Source organism: Homarus americanus, unplaced genomic scaffold (genome assembly GCF_018991925.1).
Source record: "Homarus americanus isolate GMGI-L3 unplaced genomic scaffold, GMGI_Hamer_2.0 scaffold34360, whole genome shotgun sequence".
In the NCBI taxonomy this organism is placed as follows: domain Eukaryota; kingdom Metazoa; phylum Arthropoda; class Malacostraca; order Decapoda; family Nephropidae; genus Homarus; species Homarus americanus.
The window spans coordinates 5,757,295-5,777,861 of NW_024739403.1; the positions used below are offsets into that span (position 1 = coordinate 5,757,295).

Genomic DNA, 20,567 nt, shown 5'->3' on the forward strand with positions numbered 1-20,567 from the left:
CGGTCTTTGTTTGGATATTAAAAATATGTTTTTCCAATGATATTTGATGAGTTTTGAACGAATTTTTTATTCATTTCTCCCGGAAATCACTATGTTTTTTTATATCCTCCCCGCCCCCGCCCCCCACAATAACAGGGGGAGAGCCTGGGAAATCGGGGTTTTTGGGTGGGGGAGAAAACGAATCATCTAACCTAATAAAACCTAACCTAACCTAACCTAACCCAACCCCACCCCTTGGAGCTTCCAGACCCCGCTAGGCCCAGTTTTTGGGTGTTGAGAAAGCGAAAACGAATCATTTAACCTAACCTCACCTAACCAGGGTTGCACCTCTTCCATTTCTGTTCGGCTGAAGAAAACTGGTGACACCGCCAAATGTGTTGTTCTTCACGCAGTACTCACTGATTATTACAAATATGCCAAGTTTTCTAAAAAAAAGAAAAAAGAAAGAAATTGCATCACTATTTTCTGATGAAAATCGGCATTTGACATAAAATAATCTCTGTCACAATATCAGCACATCTCTTCCTCCTGTTCAGCCATATCTGGTACCGAAAATTTAAATCTCCGCTTCCGACGCACCCACACATTATTCATTGGCTAAGACCAAAAACAGTTGTCCAAGAATAAGTTTCCTATCGCTACAGTATAGCCAATAAGAAACTCCTACACCACTCCCCGCACATGCGCTGTAGATGCTTAAGAAGCGAAGACGGAGGTCTGGAGCGATGCAAGAGCAGGTGTCAGACCTACGCCATAAGTAAACAAGACATGGCGACACCTTTGACCAAGTGAAAGTAATAATATTGAAAAATTAATATCTCGGTTATCCTTAATTTCCGGTGGAAATATCATAGAAGAAAAATGTCTTAGAATTGTCTAAAATTACGAAATACATGTTAATAACAGCGAGAGAAAGACTGGTGCATAAAGAAAAATTCACTGTAACTCCCTTGTCAAAATACTGTAGATTGTCAGTTTAAAAACTTGACTTTGATGGGCAGGAGGACTCAAACTTATAGAGCCCCCCAAATTTTCCTATAACAACTGAAATTCCAGTTAATGGGTTTGGTAAAAAGAGTAGTTTCAGATGCTTTTGGCTTACCGTGAGAGTTATCTCAAGACTATTTTGCCAAAGAGTGCATATGTTTTATTTTTTGTTATCACAATGCTGTATAGCACAAACACTGTTTCACATTTAAACTGCAAGCCTATATTTTGCAAATACTGCCTGCTGTAAATGGGTGTGCATCTTTGCAATGGGCAACCTTTACAAACTCTGATGTCATGTGTTTATAGTAGTCTCAAGATTCCAGATTGTGGGTAAGTCTGATGATTTTTCAGAAACATTTCACGAAAACCCAAAGTTTTAATCTCTCTTTTTTCTAAAATATAACAGTATTTTACAGAATAACAGAAATTATACCCCAAAATAAAATTTATTTTGTGATTCAATTCAGTGGCCACAGATCTTATGAGCATTGAATGCTAAATTATGTCAGTGTTAATAAATGTACAACTTGTTTTATCAGACTGAACAGGTGGAGGACCATACACGGCGTTTAGCACAGCTGGAGCAAGAACTTGAGGACCACAAGGCTCACCCCCCAGAGAAGAACAGCAAAGCCTCCTCCATGTCAAATTATCGGGAAAAAGAAACATACCTCTTGAAGGAGGTAAGAGTTGTAAAACCCATGTCATATAAGAGGAAATGTTGCCTAGAAACCACCGATACATATTAATATTCAAAGTACACTTACCGGTAAGCACATAGCTTTCACTGAATGTTATTCACTTTCAGTTTCCTAATAGATCGTACCTTTTAGAATTTGATGTTAACTGATGCATTTCACAATTCAGCTTATGTGGTGTTAGATTGTTGTTCTCAATTTTGTTTCTTCCTTCGTTTATAAAAAAAAATTATTTGGTATTTTGAGATGTTTTCAAAATATACCAGTGATGAAAGTTAATGTAGAATTATATTGTTACAGGTGAAAAGATACCGGACCTACGTCTATCTCCTTCGTTCCCGGCTCACATCTCAGCCTCCTGGACAACAGGGTGCTGGAGCAGGAATCGAAGCTAGTGATCTTCCAGTATTTGAAGCACGCCCAACTGGGGAGGGGGCAGAAGGGGGGGATCGCGGGGGCCGCGTTGTACCGCCACCCATTCCCGAGCGGGCGCGGCCGGGTGACAGGTACAGTTACCAGCAGGCAGTGCACCACAATGCCTTTCTCTGACCCACCACTGTGTGCTGTGCTGAATACCATCATCTCACTAAATCCTCACACCCTCATCACCCCATCACACCATACCTCACCCTGGCTTTATCTGCCTCATAACTCGGGTGTTGGAAGAGGATGCCCTCCCATGTTGGTTTACCAGGTTAAGGTACACTTAGTGCTGTAAACAAACTTTATCTTTCAAGCCAGTCTGGGTTAGCCTTACTTACCACTCACCCTGATGTAGCATCCCTGCAGCCAGGCTGGCACTCGCATGGCTATGAAAAATAATTTTTCACCCAGCGTCAAGTGGCTTTAATGTTACTATACTGTAATACTGTATGACACCTAATACAATTAAGATCAAATTTCTGTATAATGCTGTGTATGAAAATAAAAGTCATAATTAATGAGGTATGGTGAATGGAAGGGGTTGAGGTGTTTGTGCTTTAGGGTGTGTGACCTGGGCATTGCCTTACACCCCCTTGGGACAGGGGCAGTTTGAGCAAGGATACCTTAGAGTACAGTGTGATTGTGTTTTAGCAGTCATTCTGAACCTTTCAAGATAGCTCTTCATATATTTTATATCTGGCATTTGGAGTAGATAGCAAAATAACCAATTTTTTTTTTTTTGGTAAATTGGGGAAAGGTTTAATAGAACTGTATTGTATTGATATCAGTGAAAAGGTAACCTGAATAATGGACATGCATTACTGGTCTGATTTCTCATATCAGGCTTGGAGTAATTACTTATAAATAATGGTACTTGTCATGTTGAAAAACACAAATATGATAGTTCCCTGATTTTATGTGACAAGGGATGTGAGAATTTTAAACAACAAATGAATGTTTGTTATTTCATCCATATTTTTCATTATTTACAACATATATTGATTTTATGTTTACATCATGAAAAATATGCAGTGTAGGAAAGGTTACAAGCATAATACTTAGGCTTTGATGCTTGTTCGTCCTAAACTGCCTGTCAAAGGAAATAATTGTTTAAGACTCTGCTCCTACTGTCTTGGAGCATTGCAGTCGAGTAGTAAAGCACTCATCTCTTGTTCTGGGGCTCATTAGTTTGATTCCTGGGTGCTCCCAGTTCACCCAGCTGTAAATGGGTACCTAAGTTTACAACTTGGGGAAGTGAAAGCGGTCAAGTGCAGTACCAGCCATGCTGCCTCCTTGTGTACCGAAGGCTTTGTATACAGTGTGTTGTGTCCACACTGTCTCTAATGGGCAGTCATGCCTATGGGACCTACTTTCACTTTTTTCACCCGCTGTCTTGCTTTTAATGCAGGAAGTAGCTTGTAAGGTATATACTCTCTGTTTGTCTATCCGTAATCTTTCCTCCACTCCCACTTTTGATGTAGGGGTGGATTGAGGAACACGGAACCTCAAGAAAGGATTTAGTAAAAGAGAATGGCACAAGAAAAATTTGATAATGACAGGAAGGGGTGAAATAGGTAGAAGCACACACACACACACACACACACACACACACACACACAAAAGTAAATAAATAAAAAATAAAAAAAGCCTTGGTCTCCATGCTCTTTGCATTGCTTCGTAATGATTCACTGTACATGTCAAAGTTAATTTTTCAGGCTCCGTGAGACAAAAGCTATCACTTATGAAATTATTCTGTGTTTGTTCTTATAACATTTGCTAATGAGTGTCATAAGATATCTCTTCACCTCACAAAATCTCCTGTGTACTGTGCCCATCTTTTTCTTTGTCTTCCTCTGACTCTTCTACCTCTAGCCATGTCATCAAATCTTCCTTACCAATCTCCTGCCCTTTATGTGCTCCACAAATGAATTTAAGTGAACTCGCATCCATTTACACTTAAACAGACTACTTTGACCCCACACATATGTTTCATCTCAATATTTTACTATATCCTGTACAGTATATCTTCTGAATTCCTTTAAACATGCTATATATATATATATATATATATATATATATATATATATATATATATATATATATATACATATATACATATATATATATATTATATATATATATGTACCAATTAGTAATGAAAAGTTGTGCAGTTCCTTCAGCAAATGAAGCTCACCAACTTACAATAGGCTAAATTACCTTACAACGTGTTTTCAGTAGGCTATGTTGAAGTTCTTAGCACAGGCTAACTTATCATATCACATACGGTATCACAGTTCTCATTGATCTACAAAAAATACCGGTAATAAAAACCTTTTTGATATTTCACACTTAATATAATACCCGGTAATCTACTTCAACCTCCTATTGTTTACAACGACCCTTGACGCATCACGCACCACCAGCTGTATCAGCTAGACGGTACACGTGTTTTTCGAATCGTTTTCAGTTAAAAACTGTTACATCACATGTATATTTTACCTTAACTGTGCCTGAATGAATATATTCTCGGAAATAAATAGTAGTTTTGCTGAAACGTGATGTATTTTAATGTAAAATAGGATAAAATACATGACGATAACAAAAGATTTTACCTAACCTTCCCATGTTCAAGAGAAGTTACTCGTTTTTTTAATAGTTTTTGGTTAAAATATTGTTATATTACAATGGTATTCTATTCATACTGTGCTTGATATAATGCATTCACGGAAATGTAATATTTTTGCTGAAATGACGTACGTATTACAGTGGAAAGTGGGATAAAATTGTGACGAAAACAATGACTCGCTTTCTTTCGTTCAAAAGATGTTACCGTAATCGCTTTTCAAATGGTTTTCAGTTAAAAACTGTTGTATTACAATAATATTCTATCCTAATTGACTTGAATAAATACTACAATACCATATTTCTAAATATTTTCATTAAAATCCATCAAAATCATTTTCCTTGTCATCGTCTGCAGCACCAAACAGCTTCTCCCAGTCCTCTCCCTGAACAGGGCTAGAGGGTACGTGTTTTTCGAATCGTTTTCAGTTAAAAACTGTTACATCACATGTATATTTTACCTAAACTGCGCCTGAATGAATATATTCTCGGAAAAAATAGTAGTTTTGTTGAAACGTGATGTATTTCAGTGTAAAATAGGATAAAATACATGACAAAAACAAAAGACTTTACCTAAGCTTCGGATGTTCTTGAGATGTTACTCATTTTTTTAATAGTTTTCGGTTAAAATTCTGTTATATTATAATGATATTCTATTCATACTGTGCTTGATATAATACGTTCACGGAAATGTAATATTTTTGCTGAAATTACGTACGTATTACAGTGGAAGGTGGGATAAAATCGTGACGAAAACAATGACTTTCGCTTTCTTTCATTCAAAAGATGTTACCGTAATAGCTTTTCGAATGGTTTAGTTAAAAAACTGTTGTATTACAATAATATTCCCTCCTAATTGACTTGAATAAATACTTGAATGGAAATATACAATATTTTTGTTGAAACTACCCGCGTTTTAGTGTAAAGTGTCGAAATAATAAATGGTAAACAATTTGCCTTCGGCACTCGTGTTTCAGGCACGGCGAGCCTCAGTTTATAGGACGTAGAGCGTTTTTACTGAAGGTTTTGTTGTTCCATTACCCTCAAAAACGTGGGTCGAACTATAAACGAGGAATATCATAAATTAACGATTTCTTGGTCAAAAAATCAGGGTCGACCTATAAACGAGGGGGGGTTATAGACGAGTATATACGGTACCTCCCTCTGTATTCAACATTCTGAGTCAAACAGTTTTCTTCCCCTTTCAAGAGTTCTGTCCGTCCATATGTCACATGTTGTTTCTGATCACTAACTAAAGATGTATTTTTTTTTTTTTTTTAGTAAAATTTTGCATACAGCTTACATTGCTGATATCTAAGGATAATTTTTTAATCAGCATTTATCATATGGATATGCCACAGTTGTAGATCATGTTTATCTTATAACTTTTATTTTGAGGCATAAGTCACCCTCAGTGTTTGTCTAGTCTTTTTGTTTGTACCTGTATACTGGAAATAATGGTCGATTATTAGCATTTGTATACCTTCATATACTGCATTTCCTTTAGTTGTTCAACAGGAGATTAGTTAAAGTATCTTCTCCAAGCTGAATACTTTATAATCAAAGGGAATTCTTTTTAGCTAATGATTATCATCTAAAATATAAAAGTTAAAAGCAGATAATAAGTTCAAGCAAATTTTTCTTTTACCTGACTTAGTATGCATTATGATATATTTAGTAGTTAAATAGAATATACTGTAAAGGAATACAGAACACTCGAAATTAAATTTTGAAATTATGGTTAATGATAGATATCTTCACTTATGTTGGTAAAGGAGCAAAGTTGATAAACAAAAGGGGATATGGCCATAAAATATGCCAGGGCTGGGAAAAAGACAGGTATCCTTTAGGTGTAGCCTCACGTGTAGGCATTTTATTTACAACAAGTTCAAGATTCTGGTAGATGGGTGAATACACTTTTAATATTGCTTATACTGTATACAGTATAGACTTTTGGGGGGCATTTTTGAATATATTTATAACACTGTCATTGAAATTTCTGACATTCATTGTTTACATGTGATTAGACTTTTTGCATATTTTCCAGGGAAAAGATTTTGACTTGTGTTTACATTTTTGTGTAGCAGTGTACAGTTTATTGTACAAACTAAATAATTTGGATATCTCACATCCCAGACTTTGAGAGTTCATAATTTCAGGATTCTACAATATTTACAGTGACTTAGCGTGATGCTGAATAATCTCTATTCAGTGATGATAAAGTCTATAGTAATTAGATGAATAAGCTTAAAAATTAAAGATATGTTTCTAAGAGATGAGTGATGGCATGGGACCTCTTGGTTCACTTACAGCTTTTCTTAGACCTTACACAAAAGGATATATTCTGGGAATGTTAAATTAAAGAACACAGAAAGGATGTTCTCTACAGATTTTTTATAACTTAATTTTTTTAAGGAGTACAGATTATTGTTTTTGTGGTTCAGTTTTATGTTATAGGAATAAAATATGCCAAAGTTGTCAGTTATTTAGGAATTACATGTTCCAGATAATGTACATATATTAGTTCTCCATTACATACATAATGAAAGTAGCCCAGTATCAATATTGACTAAGTAGAGCATGTTTGTTAAGGGAAAGAAATACATTTGATTCTTGACTGACAGGGCTGCTAAGGGTGAAGTGATCTACTGCATGTGAATTATCTCTATATACTTAACTATATACATGTAGATGGGTGTAAATAAGTAGTGAGAATAATTTAAATATAATGCTAAAAGAGAAGCAGCTGTGAAAATAATCTTCAAGGATTTTGATGTTAAGGTTAGTAGTATTATAGGGAAATGCTAATTTTTTTGTGCAATGAAGGTGTGAATGATAGTGACAGAGGCTCTTTTTTTTATAACTTTGCAGAGAAAATAGACATGAAGAGGTAGAAAAGTGAGCAGCACTTGATCAGAATGTTACTAATATACCACAGGGCACAGGTAGAGTTTGAATGTTCTTTTGTTTAACTCTATTGCCAAGCTATGATCTGTCTGCATGGATGGAAAGTACCTTGTGGTACAGTAGAGTTTTTAGGATATTCCGTGTTGCCTTCAAGGTATGGGACCTGTGGATAGATATATGTTATTCTCTAAGTTTCTTGGGAAATTTTGTGTTAATCTGAATTTGACCATAGATATACAATAAAGATTTGAAAATGAGTGGTGGCTGAAAATAGACAGGCAATAAAGTCTCTGAAGATGAGTCACTTGGGTAATTGAAAATCGTGTGTACATATTGTTTGACTTTTTGGAATCTGTGATATGTGGTTGACATTTTTCTTTTTTCAGTCTTGATTATGCTGTTTGCACCATAAAGCTTATTATCTGAAGCCATAAGGTTGTTCTCGTAGAGGAGAAAAACATATTCTCACTAAAATTAGGTAGGTTTTGATTTGATAAGAAGTTAATATTTTTTTTTTTATGTAAGATGTTTTGACATTTTGAATTTCATATATTTGTGATAAGAGGCTGCCTATTTTTAATGATTCGCATTTTATACATTTTACAGTTGTTAATGCTTAATCCCATATATTCTTATTTATTCAGACATTTGAGTTCTTTGTTATTCATAATTTCCAAACTATTGACTTATTAATATAAGTACGTACTTTTAATATAAACACTGTCAAAGAGCTAATGCCATGTACCTACAGACTGAGATCTGGGCTTAATGTTAAAGGTAAGGTAGGATTGGCAAGTAATTTTTATCAAGTGTGTGTGCAGAGTAGGTCACTAAGCATACAGGTATATTATGTGTAGCTGGTTACTTGGGCATGCTCAGAGCTGGCAATTCTCATTTTTATGTGTAGCTGTGTTGATCATCTAGTATGTGCAGAGCAGGATGCATTCATTCATGTGTAGTTGGTCACGTTGGAAGGTCCATAGAAGATTTCTCTTGTACATATGTACTGTATCTGGTGTTTTGGGTGTGTCCAGAGTTCACTCTTGCTTATGTGCAGCTGGTACAGAGAAGTCATTCATTTTCATGTGTACAGTATTTTTTTACTTGGGCTTGTCCAAAGTTCATATGTAGCTGGTCACTTTGGCATGTTCAGAGCAGGGAACTTAAGTACGTGCAGAGCCGACCCCTCGACGTACAGTATACAGAGGTACTTTGATTAACGCCTAGGGTATGTTATTGAAAACTGAGTGTTAATCAGAACAACGTTAAATGTTACAATTATGTCATGGCATCTGTGGAGATAGGGGCCAGACAGCACCCTTTCCCACCTATATGCAATATACAAGGTCTTCATTGGGATATTGGTTTTGCACAAATAAGGATTGTGTATGCATGATAAATGTTTAAAATCGATCAATAAATAAAAACAATAATTTTTACTGATAATGACATTACAGTACAAAAAATACAGTAAGTTATGGTTCTGTACTTACCAATGCATTCAGTTAATGTAGCAAAAGACAACAGTGGGTACCGTAATTAGGTGGGAGGAGCTACTGATGTGAGGATAGGCCAGGCTGTGGTACACCCTCGTTGGAAATTACACACTTTTTTTATGAAGATGTATACCCTGTAGATAAATTTGGCTTGCAAAATTATGCACAATATAAGGACAAAGAGTTACCATGGCACTGTAAACACAAGCATAAGGAGAGCCTTCAAAACTGGCAAAGCGAGGTGGTTTGACTTAAATGCTGATCAGCACACACAGTTTTCCTTGGCTGAGCATGCAGCTTTTACGTACTGTAAAAGAAGAGACTGACGAAGTTTAACTTTTTTTTAGGGAAAGAATCTGACAGGAGAAAGAACATTATAACAAAGTAACAATAAACAAAGCATGGTGATACTAACCATGGGTGTTACTCATTTCAGACAAGAATCCAAGTTATGCTGAGGCCAAGTACCTTGCTCACATTCTTGCCCTGGAGGTTATTATATACAAAAGCCAGGACGAATGTAAAAAATTTCAGTATGTTGATTTTTATGGGTCTATAAATGCTGTACAGGTAGACCACCTCATATCCGGCAATCAGTAATCCGGTTCCACCGCTGGTTCGGATATAATTTGGCCACCGTAATTTCAAATTTTGCGCTGGTCTCCTCGCCAATCCGCTGCTACTGTTTTGGTTGCGCCACTAGCAGACTCAGCTGTTGGCACGGTGTTTGAGGAGCGGCAAGTTATTCCTCTGTGTTTTTCTTCATTTATTATTATAAACTGCTCTTATTTAGCCCCAGTCATGTCTTCATTGAATAAAGGAAGTGCTTCTCATGGTGTAAAGCTGAAGCACCATACGTTGTCTATACAAGATAAGGTTGAACTTCTCAAAAAACTCGACAGTGGTGTGTCCGTTCGCGGCATATGCGACTTGTATAACATTGGCGCTTCCACAACTACTAAAAGTCAACAGTAATGCTATAAAAGTTGTGGAAAAATCATTACAATACTCTAAATTAGGTTAAAAATAAAGATAATATAATATAAAACTATAAACTAAGACATATGAAGAGCATGGGTGTTTGTGTAGAAAGTGTAAGTGTGTGGAGTGTCTGACTCACTACTCCACCCGCGTCCCGTGACGTCACACACACACACACACACTGTGTCACGTTTCACAACTATTTCTAGAGCATTAATGATGAAAAAGTTGTGGAAAAATCATTCAAAATACTCTTAATGTGGCTTAGAAATAAAGATACTAAAATAATAATATAAAACTTTTGTGCCATATCTTCTGTAGAATGCATAATAGGGAATCTTTTCTACATAAAATGAATTATGGGTAGAAATAGGGCCGCTGCAAAAACGTGAATTCGTATACAGTGAATGCTTATAAAGCGAAGGTCCAGTGTATCACAACACTGACATCTGTTGACAGTTGAGAGTCCAGTGGCTGTTTCTTTTTATTATCCAACTTATAGTATTTACAGAGTATTTTAAAGGTCGGGTGAGGTGGTTATGAAGTTGGTTAGAGGTGTTTATTAATTTAATCCTAACCTAACCACCTGTGGTTCGGCAAAATCACTAATCCGGCACTGCTCAGGTCCCAATCAGTCCGGATTTGAGATGGTCAACCTGTATACATGAATACAATTTAGAAGACTAAATCCCACAGTTATTTTGTCCCATACAGTGTATATAACGGTGAAGCAACTTAAAAAATTAGAAATGTGATGCTATCCACCATCTTAAACGAATAGTATTAAGTAAGTGGTGAGAATAACTCAGGAGGTGGACACACTTGACATTCCTTGTAAGATTAACTTTATGATCCTTAAGTTTGACTTTATAAATTTTTTTCCCTTTATTTTAAGAAGGACCTCAACAGTGTGATTAAAGGTTTCCCTTCTCCTTTTCCATTTTTTTTACACTGCCAGTTACCTTTACAGTGTTTTGTTAATTTTTAACATTTGAGGCCAATATTGTTTTAATGCATTTATTTTATAACCAAAACCAAAGGATGAACACTTAATTTAGTCTTGTATATAGTGTTTGAATTTATTTACAAAGAAAATCGTATCCACATTCGCGGTTGCCTTAATTAATTTATTTTGTTAGTTCTATATCTTTTATACACTACAGTATCAGAATCTCATAGTTTTAGCTGCTTTATTCTATTTGATGTTTCATAGCTTTCTTATTTTAATATTTCTGATAATTAGAAGTTCTTGTTGGTAGAGTCAATAAGGAATGGTTGTGAAGAAACTGTGATGTAGGCATACTGGCCAAGCATGCCACATCTGTGACAGTTAATAAAATATAAACCATCAGGATGTTTATATACTTTTTCAATTGTTTTCAACTACTGTGAGTATACACCTGTATTGTGCTGTGAGATATTGGGAAATAAAGAGCACTATGTTGGAAGATGAAGAGTTGCATAACAAGCAGGATATGAAAAGAATACTGGTATACAGAGCTTACATGTGTGAACAAGCACCATGTGTAAGAATAAGAGAGTTTGTGTTTTTAAGATAAGCAGCATATGGAAGAATGTGAGCTTATACTTCCAGCAAGCATTGTGTGTAAAAGATTAACTCCCATATTATTAAACATCTTCCTGTCACTGGTTTTAATTAATGTTCTGGCGTAAATTAACTGCCTAACATTAGAAATTAATTTTATTGGAATTAGTTAATTTTACCGCCACACCACCCCGTTAAGTACAGCACTGCGGTGTCCCTCAGGACTCATTTAATTTAAAACTCGGGTTGAAACACGACGACCCTCTTCAAGGGAAGATTTTGTTTAATAATACGGGCGTAAGTGTTGACACTTGTAAGAGTATGAATATAATATCAAGAGAGTTTTTGTAAGTGAGGCTACAGGGAAGAAGAGGAAAGTGATGATAAGGAGAAGGTAAAGTGAGAAAGTACATGGTTGAGAGGGAGTAGAGTGTGTACTTAGTTGTGCTGGGTGTATTGTAATGATAGATTGACCTTGAGGATTGTGTACTGTAGTATGAAGGATTCAATGACCTGGCAAGTTGATTGACATGGAGGACAGAATGGCACAGAGAGGTTTATGCAAAAGCCACCCATTTGGATAGCAGGCAATGCCCAACTGAATATTTAGCTAAGTATCATGTTAATTCAATGTGGTAATCACATCGTGAAGACTTTCTTACTGAGAGTATTCATTTCATGGAAATCATAATTGTTGTTATCAGTTTGATTTTTATCATTGTTCACCATCCATAGACAGATATAAATCATTGAATTGTAATCCTTGGTAAGATTTTTCTGTTACAGTATATATATATATATATATATATATATATATATTTCATGTAGATCCACAATGAAAACGTTGTTTTCTGTATATATATATATATATATATATATATATATATATATATATATATATATATATATATATATATATATTATATATATATATATATATATATATATATATATATATATATATATATATATATATATATATATATATATATATATATATATATATATATTAAAAAACCTTACCGAGGATTCCAGTTCAATAATTTATATCTGATGTTTCAAATGTCTGTCTGGATTGTGGGAATAATGTGCAGGGTATTAATTTGGCCACTTGTTATGCTTAAGCAGCATTCTGTGGGTCAGAATTCCTGCTTGGCAATCTTGAATTTGTATATTTGTATATAATGTATTGCTATATTGTGCAGCCTCTTATCACACATACCACAGGAAGTAATGTTTGAACAACCTGATTTTTTTAAAGTACAGGTATAAGTAATATCTTTTTTCTTCATTGATGGTCTAACTAATATACTGTAGATGTATACTGCATCCACCTGAGACTCAGGTGAAAAACACTTATAGTGATGGAAACAAATTGAAATGTGTATGCTTAGATTAAGTGGATGCTGGTATTGCTCATTGTATGTGACCCATATGTCTGAACTATTCAGTGACTTCATACTGGAGAGTGAGATAGATTTTTGTGCACCTAAAGGTTCATCATGGTAAAATATGTTAGCATTTTACATTAGGGACCAGTATATCCACAGCTTACAGTATTTACTAATGCATGTGGACTTATATAAAGTATGCCCATAGCTTGAGTATAAATTGAATGGTTGTACAGTTTATACAATTATAAGTTAATGGATGTGAAATGATAAGAGTATAAAACCTAGTTGTATTCATCATAGTTCAAGGATGACTCTGACTTACATGTGGCTGGTTTGGTCTCAGGCTAACTGCTCCTTGTGATACCCCCCCTCCCCCCATGACTTTTACCCCCAGACAACCTCCGGTGATACCCCCCCATGACTTTAATTTCAGACAACTCTCCTTGTGATACTTCATGACTTTACCCCCAGACAATCCCTTCCAGGAGAATCCCCCTCCTCAATGACTTTTATCCCCAATTAACTCACTTGGACATGGTATGTTTTAGTATTGTACTTTTATTTCTCAGAAGACAAAATTATAGATAAATACAGATAAAAAAAATATGCATAAATCTAGATAAAAGCAGACAAATAAACAACATACGGTATACAGTAGTGTGTTTTAGTACATATATTTATTGTACGTAATATGTTTTATTACACGGAGTTAACATTAAATGAATACTTACCTTTTTACTTAGGATAGAAGTAAAATTATATGCATGTTATGAAACAAAATATCTACCTATAGAATGCCATTTGCGGGTTTGCGATTTGCGATTTAGATGATTCACGGTAAGCAGTTGGTGGCTAGCTTGCGAGCCATTTCCTGCAGCATCTCGTGTTGTACTCTCAAAACTTTAGTGTTTCTGTGTGAAAATGGCCCCTAAAAGACTGCCTAGTGTCAGTGCTAGTGATGCTATTGAAGTGAAATGTAAAAGGCAGAAGTCATTGATGACCCTGACAAAGAAAGTTGAATTATTAGATAAGTAAAAGGAGGGGATGAAAGCTCCTGTGGCTGGTCGGTTGTTTGGTATCGGTATACAGTAGTTCACTAGTACAGTACAGTATACTGTAAGTTGCTATTCACGGTTTTGACTATTCACGCCATTCCTTGGAGCCTAACCCCCACGAATAACAAGGGTTTACAGTGACCCCTCCGTTACCGAACTCAATCCGTTCCAGAAGGTCGTTCGTTATCCGAAACCATTGTTTCAATGGGTTTTTGGGTAATTGGTTCCAGCTCACCGAAAATTTCCTAAATTCAACAAAAATGGTAGAAAAGTTCACTTACTTTGAGGTGTGTATGTAGAAGGCTCCTGGATGATGATAATGGGATGTAGAATGGGGGTGGAGGAGAAGGAAGAAGAGAAGGCATTGGGATGGAAGAGAAGTCACCCCATGGCGCCATTTCACCCATAAAATTTTAGCTCTGGTGTAATTCAAGATTATTTTCTTTAAATCAACACTGCACTGCATTATATATTGTCAATATGTAAAATATATTTCAAAATGACCAATAATTTGCTTGGAACACAGAAAAAAAAGCATTTAGTTGAAGAGAGTCTCAAGCAAGATGTTACCTCCAGTGAAAACAGAGAGAGACTAACTCCTGTTTGCTGTGTTAAGAGGCTGGATGCCGCGCATTAAACTAGTCACTTTACCTTCAATTATGTTCAATAATTGTTAAAATGACTAAAAAATTTAATATTAAACTTTTAAAGTTATTGAATAGTATAAACTTCTTGATATTTACTAAAATAGTCAGGAATTTAAGCCCTAGAACCGATTAATGTATTGGCGGACTGATACTAAAGCTGGTTGCCCGGTCAGTGCAAGCGAAAACATGTTGAGGTCGGTTCATAAGAACTTCGTTAACTGAATTGAAGATCCTTATGGAAGGCAGTTCGTTAATCGAAATTATGTTAACCGAGGTGTTCGTTAAACGAGGGGTCACTGTACTGTATACAAAACATTTACTGTAGTCAAAGAATATAGTATCAGTAAAGACAGTACATATAGTACAATAATAATTAAACTCATCCATACAGTATAATATTTATTACTTGCAGATTTCATATATTTACATTAATTCATAAAGACAATGAATGACAATCTCAAGGGATATTTAAAAGGATAAGTTGTGAGTGATGCCATGTAGATAATCCACAACAGTTAGGTTTATGATGTCATTCACTATCTGACAGAAGCACACCATTGACTCGTGATAAAGACCGTGTTAAGGCGCCTTTATACGTGGTGAATTGACTTAGACTGACCTCAGGAAAGGAGCTAATCAAGATGGATCAGGTCACGGGGGAGATGGGCAGGTATAATTTGATAAATTTGGTATCAAACATAACACAAAATGGCGATTTGACCCAGTCAGATCATTTGTTGTAGGATTACCCAGGTATTTATAAAGACAAACTTCTGGCAGAGGTCACTGTAGATGAAGATTAAAACCTTTTTTTAAAACATTGGAAAGTTCATAAAAATATTTTCCACTAGAGATTTTAATTCATGTGCAGGATTATCAATCATAGAATAAAACACCTCATGTCTTAAAAAAGGCCTTTAATTTTTTTTTTTTTTTACTTTTCATTACAACTATTTGACATCTAAGCCTAACTTATTTAATGAACAATGAATACAAAAAACATTTTGTAATTATTAGTGTCCGTTGTATGATAAAAGTGAATACCCTGTAATTCATGTAATAACATGCATGTATTGCTATCTCAATTTTTTTTAAATATTCATTTAATGTTACCTCTCTTTATTAGTAAGGATTAATAAGGCATCAAATTAATACATTCTTGTGCTATTTATTGATCTGTTTTTTGTATACTTATCTATGTTTTAAATATGTTTAGAGACATAAATGTACAGTACTAATACATGCTAGGTAAAAGGGGGAGTTGTCAGGGGGAATATAGCTTATACTCGCCTGGCTTTCATCCTGCTTTTGCTCCTTTCCAAACAAATGATATTATCCCTCTCTCATGAGTTTTCTTTTGATATTTATTTTTAAGTAAATTAAGAGAAGGTAGGTTACCTTCCTCATGATGAAAAATTTATGGTTATCTTTAACAATAAAGTCACCAATTTTAAATTAATCATTTAGTCACTGTCTCGATCTCTCCATATTGAAGTAGAGGTTTTCTGATAGAGTCCACACAGTAGAACTTCAAGGAGAAACTCATGAGGGAGGGCTGATAATATTAACTTTAAGTGGGGGAAAATATTGAAGTCTGAGCTTTTCTCACTATGATGTCTTGGTTATATGATGACTCTCTGTACTGGCTTTTACATTGCCTGGTGATTTTGTTTTGTTCTAGTAACTGTCTTTACTTTTCTCCCCTTTTTGTGTGGGTCTTATCAGCGGGTATAGAAATTTCAAATGGGAAAAGTGATAGGGAAGGGTGTAACACAATTGTAGATAGTAGCAAGAAAGGGCTAAGACAACTAATAGAAATATCAATAATTTTTTCCTCATTCTCTTATCTCCCAGATACAGTGTACAAAATAAATCCAGAACATCCAAATATATATGAATAATAATACCTGTACTTTCTTACTGTATTCTTTGATATGAACATCTAGCAATCCTCTTGGCTTCTCATTTCACAATATTCCTACTCCATGAGATGATAGAATTAAATTTTAGTTCCATTTTATGACCTAATACTGTACCTAGCCTAAGCAACTTGAGTATCATTCCATTCAGTCTGCAAGATGAAAACTGAAGTAATTGGTATTTGATAATAACAACTAGAACTAATTCATGAATTAGTAACACTGTACCTTCCTGTTGAAACTAGAGCTCTTAAAATGGGGTCTTGGAAGCAGCAGTCATCACTTCAAGAGGAATGCTATGATTCATGTTGTAACATCAGCCAGTGTGTTCTGCATCTTTCATGAAGCTCAGCAATAGCTGTAATTTTTCCAGGCTTTAAATCTTGGTTCCAATTGTTCCATTCTTCTGTGCAAATGTCTTCCTGCTGCCAGCAGCATCTTTTACAAAAGGATCTAAAAGTACAATCACCTCCAATTTTAGTAATGGGGGAGTATATAGTCTGAAGCACACAGTCCTAGAATATTATCATCACAGGCAATTTTTGCCATTGTAATTTCAGGATACATATGCTGTTTGGTAAGCCAACAACCCAATTTGAGTTCACCCTATGGGTTGGTACTTTTTGGGCTGAGATAAGTCATACAGTGGTTAAAATTGTTTTTTTAAGCATTGTAGAAGAGAATTGGCAGACCATCAGGGAGCACAGTGGTGACAGTGAGCAACAGGTTGGGAACCCCAGGTTTAAGCTTAGGCATACTGTATTGGGGTTCCACCATAGGGGTAAATGGACTTGAATATAGTTTCCTCTTTTAAAAGTTATTGTTTTCTTACTTAAGATCTGTAGCAGATCATCAGGAAACCCCTCGGGTAAATTATTAGCCATTTTTGGGGTTGGATTGGGTTGGGTCTGTAAACCCAGTTTCCCACAATACTGAGTTTCAACCCTCCACCTTAGTGTTTGTGCACACTATGGGTTGTAACACAAAGAGCAACTAACTACAATGCCATACAGGTATCTCTCGTTTAATGATGGGGTTGCATTCCGGAAAGACCTAACATTAAGCAAGATTATCACTGAACTAGGATAACAGCAAAGCATGGAGGGCGAACAACAGGTTCAAACGGTAAACTCAAAGTACAGAACTTACTCCTTTAAACGAATTCATTGTAAGCAGTTTCGAAGTTAATCAATTAATTTATTAATGATTTGGTGAGTATAAGGTGAGCCTAATTTGAATAAATTTTGAATTGCATATGTCAAAAATATAGAAAAATTCTTATGATAAACAATAAAATTGATGTATAGCATATCATAAAATACAATAGCACTTATTTTATGTATGAAAAATAGCTCCTTCCACACTCAAACCATTGACTGGGTGGCAAGACAGTTCAGCTGGGCAGTCACCCAACTGACTCAGAGCTGTGTGTCTGCCATGACTTCATATCAAGGGAGGGAGCATAGCTGGACTGGCAAGTGGCAACACAGTTACTGCCCACTGCCTTTATACATACACACCAATGCTCTTTATTTTTCCTAATTTATATTTTTATATTATATTTTCTTTATTTCTAAACCACATTTGAGTATTTTAATAATTTTTCAAAAACTTTTATAGTTTCATTAGATGTAACAATGGAATCATGCCATCTGGCAAGCCGCCTCATCCCAGTTTTTCCCCCTCCCTGTTGAGTCAAGCTATCATTAAATTTAATTTTGACCTACATTAAGCCAGAAAGAGTAATTTTTTTGTATTTTTAATTAAGTGAATTAATGCCCTTTATCTTAACAGTTCTAACTTGCTAATTAATCCTGAGAATCAGTTCTTGAGATCCTAGATCATTGATAATGTTATAGTAGAAAAGTTGCCATTGTATTCATTGAAGGTCCTTTTCCTGTTAACTCTTGTTTCAAGGAGGATATAAAATGTTCATGCATTCAGGAGAGGATCTTGTTTTGTCTCTGCTGGTCTTTCTTTTGATTGGATAAGACTTGGGTTGAATTTTAATTTTTATTGAAGAATAAGACTCCTATTGATAAGCTTAAATTAATTTCCTTCCCTGTTTGGAAAAAAGGTAGTTACCATCACTCTCTATGTGTTAGTAACAAATTTGTGAATCTTAAATCAAGACTTGGAATTTCCATAACCTCGGGAACCACTTCTTTTGTGATCTTGCTGAGGAGAATGTCAATGAGGCACATGGTCTTAAGCTAAGACAAGATTGCTTCTTGGATGAGGAAGTCATGTACAGTGGTTGGATTGGTTGTCTTTAGGGAGTTTAAATTGCAGTAGGGTTAATTCTCCTAGTGAGATGCATATCACATTAGCTGGAGCTTACTGTACTTTGCCACACCCTCCTTATACTGTATCCACCTGTACTTATTGTACAGTCCCGGACTATTCCATGTCACCTAAAACTTATATGTGAAACCTAGAATCATAACTTTGGCCCAGCCAGGTGACAGGTGCAGTACACTTTGCTGGATGTGACTTCACAATTCATTGCCTTCAACCTTAAATGGTAGCTCTAATTTAATTGGAATGATGTATCTAATTTATGTAGTAATCCTAACCGCTGCTGTCTAGGATTTCTCCTGATCTCTACCCCCATAGACTTACGCCAGTAATATACGAGCTGCTTAATCCTGGTTTAATCATAAGATGGAATTTCAGGATCACTCACTTTTTCCTGCTTGTGCGTTGCTTTTGATAAGAAACTTTGGCACAGGTTCGGAGTGTTTCTGACCAAGTGAATTTGGAATTGAAGGCTAATTTGAAAATATGTCTCTACACTAGGCACAGTATTCCTTTTTTCATATTCATTGAACATTAACCTTCTGATTATATAAAAGACTATGCTGTCCAAGGAGGCATAGTTTGTTCTTTGTAATCTCTTTATTGAAAGATAGGAGACACCTTCAGTCTGTTCTTCCTGAGAATTTTGTTGGAGAAACCTTTTTTGTAATGTCATATGTAATGTTAATTTGTGCTCATTTTGACAATCATTAATGGCTTGGAAGGTGCTTTTACTAGGTTACTCCTGGTGTTCACAGTGCCCAAGCTTGTGCAGGCTGCTTTGCCTCAAAACATTCTCCAAACCTGAGTAGTCAGTGGATGTATTAAACATCTGTTAAAATTAGACCAACAGATATGAAGAAGAAATATGTTACTGAGAGTTTAACAATGTTTTACGTTTAGGTATTGAAGGTAAATGTAAATTGTCATTGATTCATATTGTTTTGTGACTCGACATGTCATCAGTCTCATGAGTGTCAGGTCAACCATTTCTTCAGACTCCCATAGAAGTTTAAGGTATATGATGACAATGATGACCTGAATTCAATTTTTTAATGTTCCTGACAGCTGATCTTATAAATAGCATAATAACATTAAATAGTACCGGGTAATCATAAAACTGATATTCACATGCTGATTTTAGCATTTTCTTCCATAATGCGTAATTGCTTTAGCCAGTGGCTACTTGTGCTGAAAGTAATTGTGAAGAAGGATAAAATTCACATCATCCATATAAAGTAAACACAAGTTAATCAGTGACTGGACAATATTTTGGTTCAGTCATAATCACTATTATCTCCCATTTCTTCCGCATTGATGAGTTATGTGCATATTATGTTCAACCACCCTAAAATTTGCCCTCTCATCATTAAAAGTGTTGAGTCTATACTGTGTAGTTTTTCTCGAAGAGATTCAAACTCTTTTAGCTATAGTTAATATTTTTAACTTATGAGATCTGAGAAACTGCAGTTTTGACTGTTGAGGTTTCATATTTTTATTACTTTTGTTTCAAGGCACAGATATATTTTGTTTTCAGATATTTTATGGGTGTAAGTAATATGCTTTACTTTATGAATAGGGCATTATGTTT

General features: G+C 35.3%; 1 protein-coding gene across 4 annotated transcripts in view; it reads left to right on the forward strand.

The window, feature by feature from the left end:
- The window catches only part of LOC121874566 (PH and SEC7 domain-containing protein-like), an 84,410-nt gene that overhangs the window by 55,555 nt on the left and 8,288 nt on the right, over window positions 1-20,567 (forward strand). For all 4 annotated transcript variants that reach the window (XM_042378760.1, XM_042378763.1, XM_042378761.1 and 1 more), the window contains 2 exons: window positions 1,530-1,673; window positions 1,989-2,194. In XM_042378760.1, the coding sequence (XP_042234694.1) occupies window positions 1,530-1,673; window positions 1,989-2,194 (350 nt within the window). The remainder of the gene's footprint in view (window positions 1-1,529; window positions 1,674-1,988; window positions 2,195-20,567) is intronic.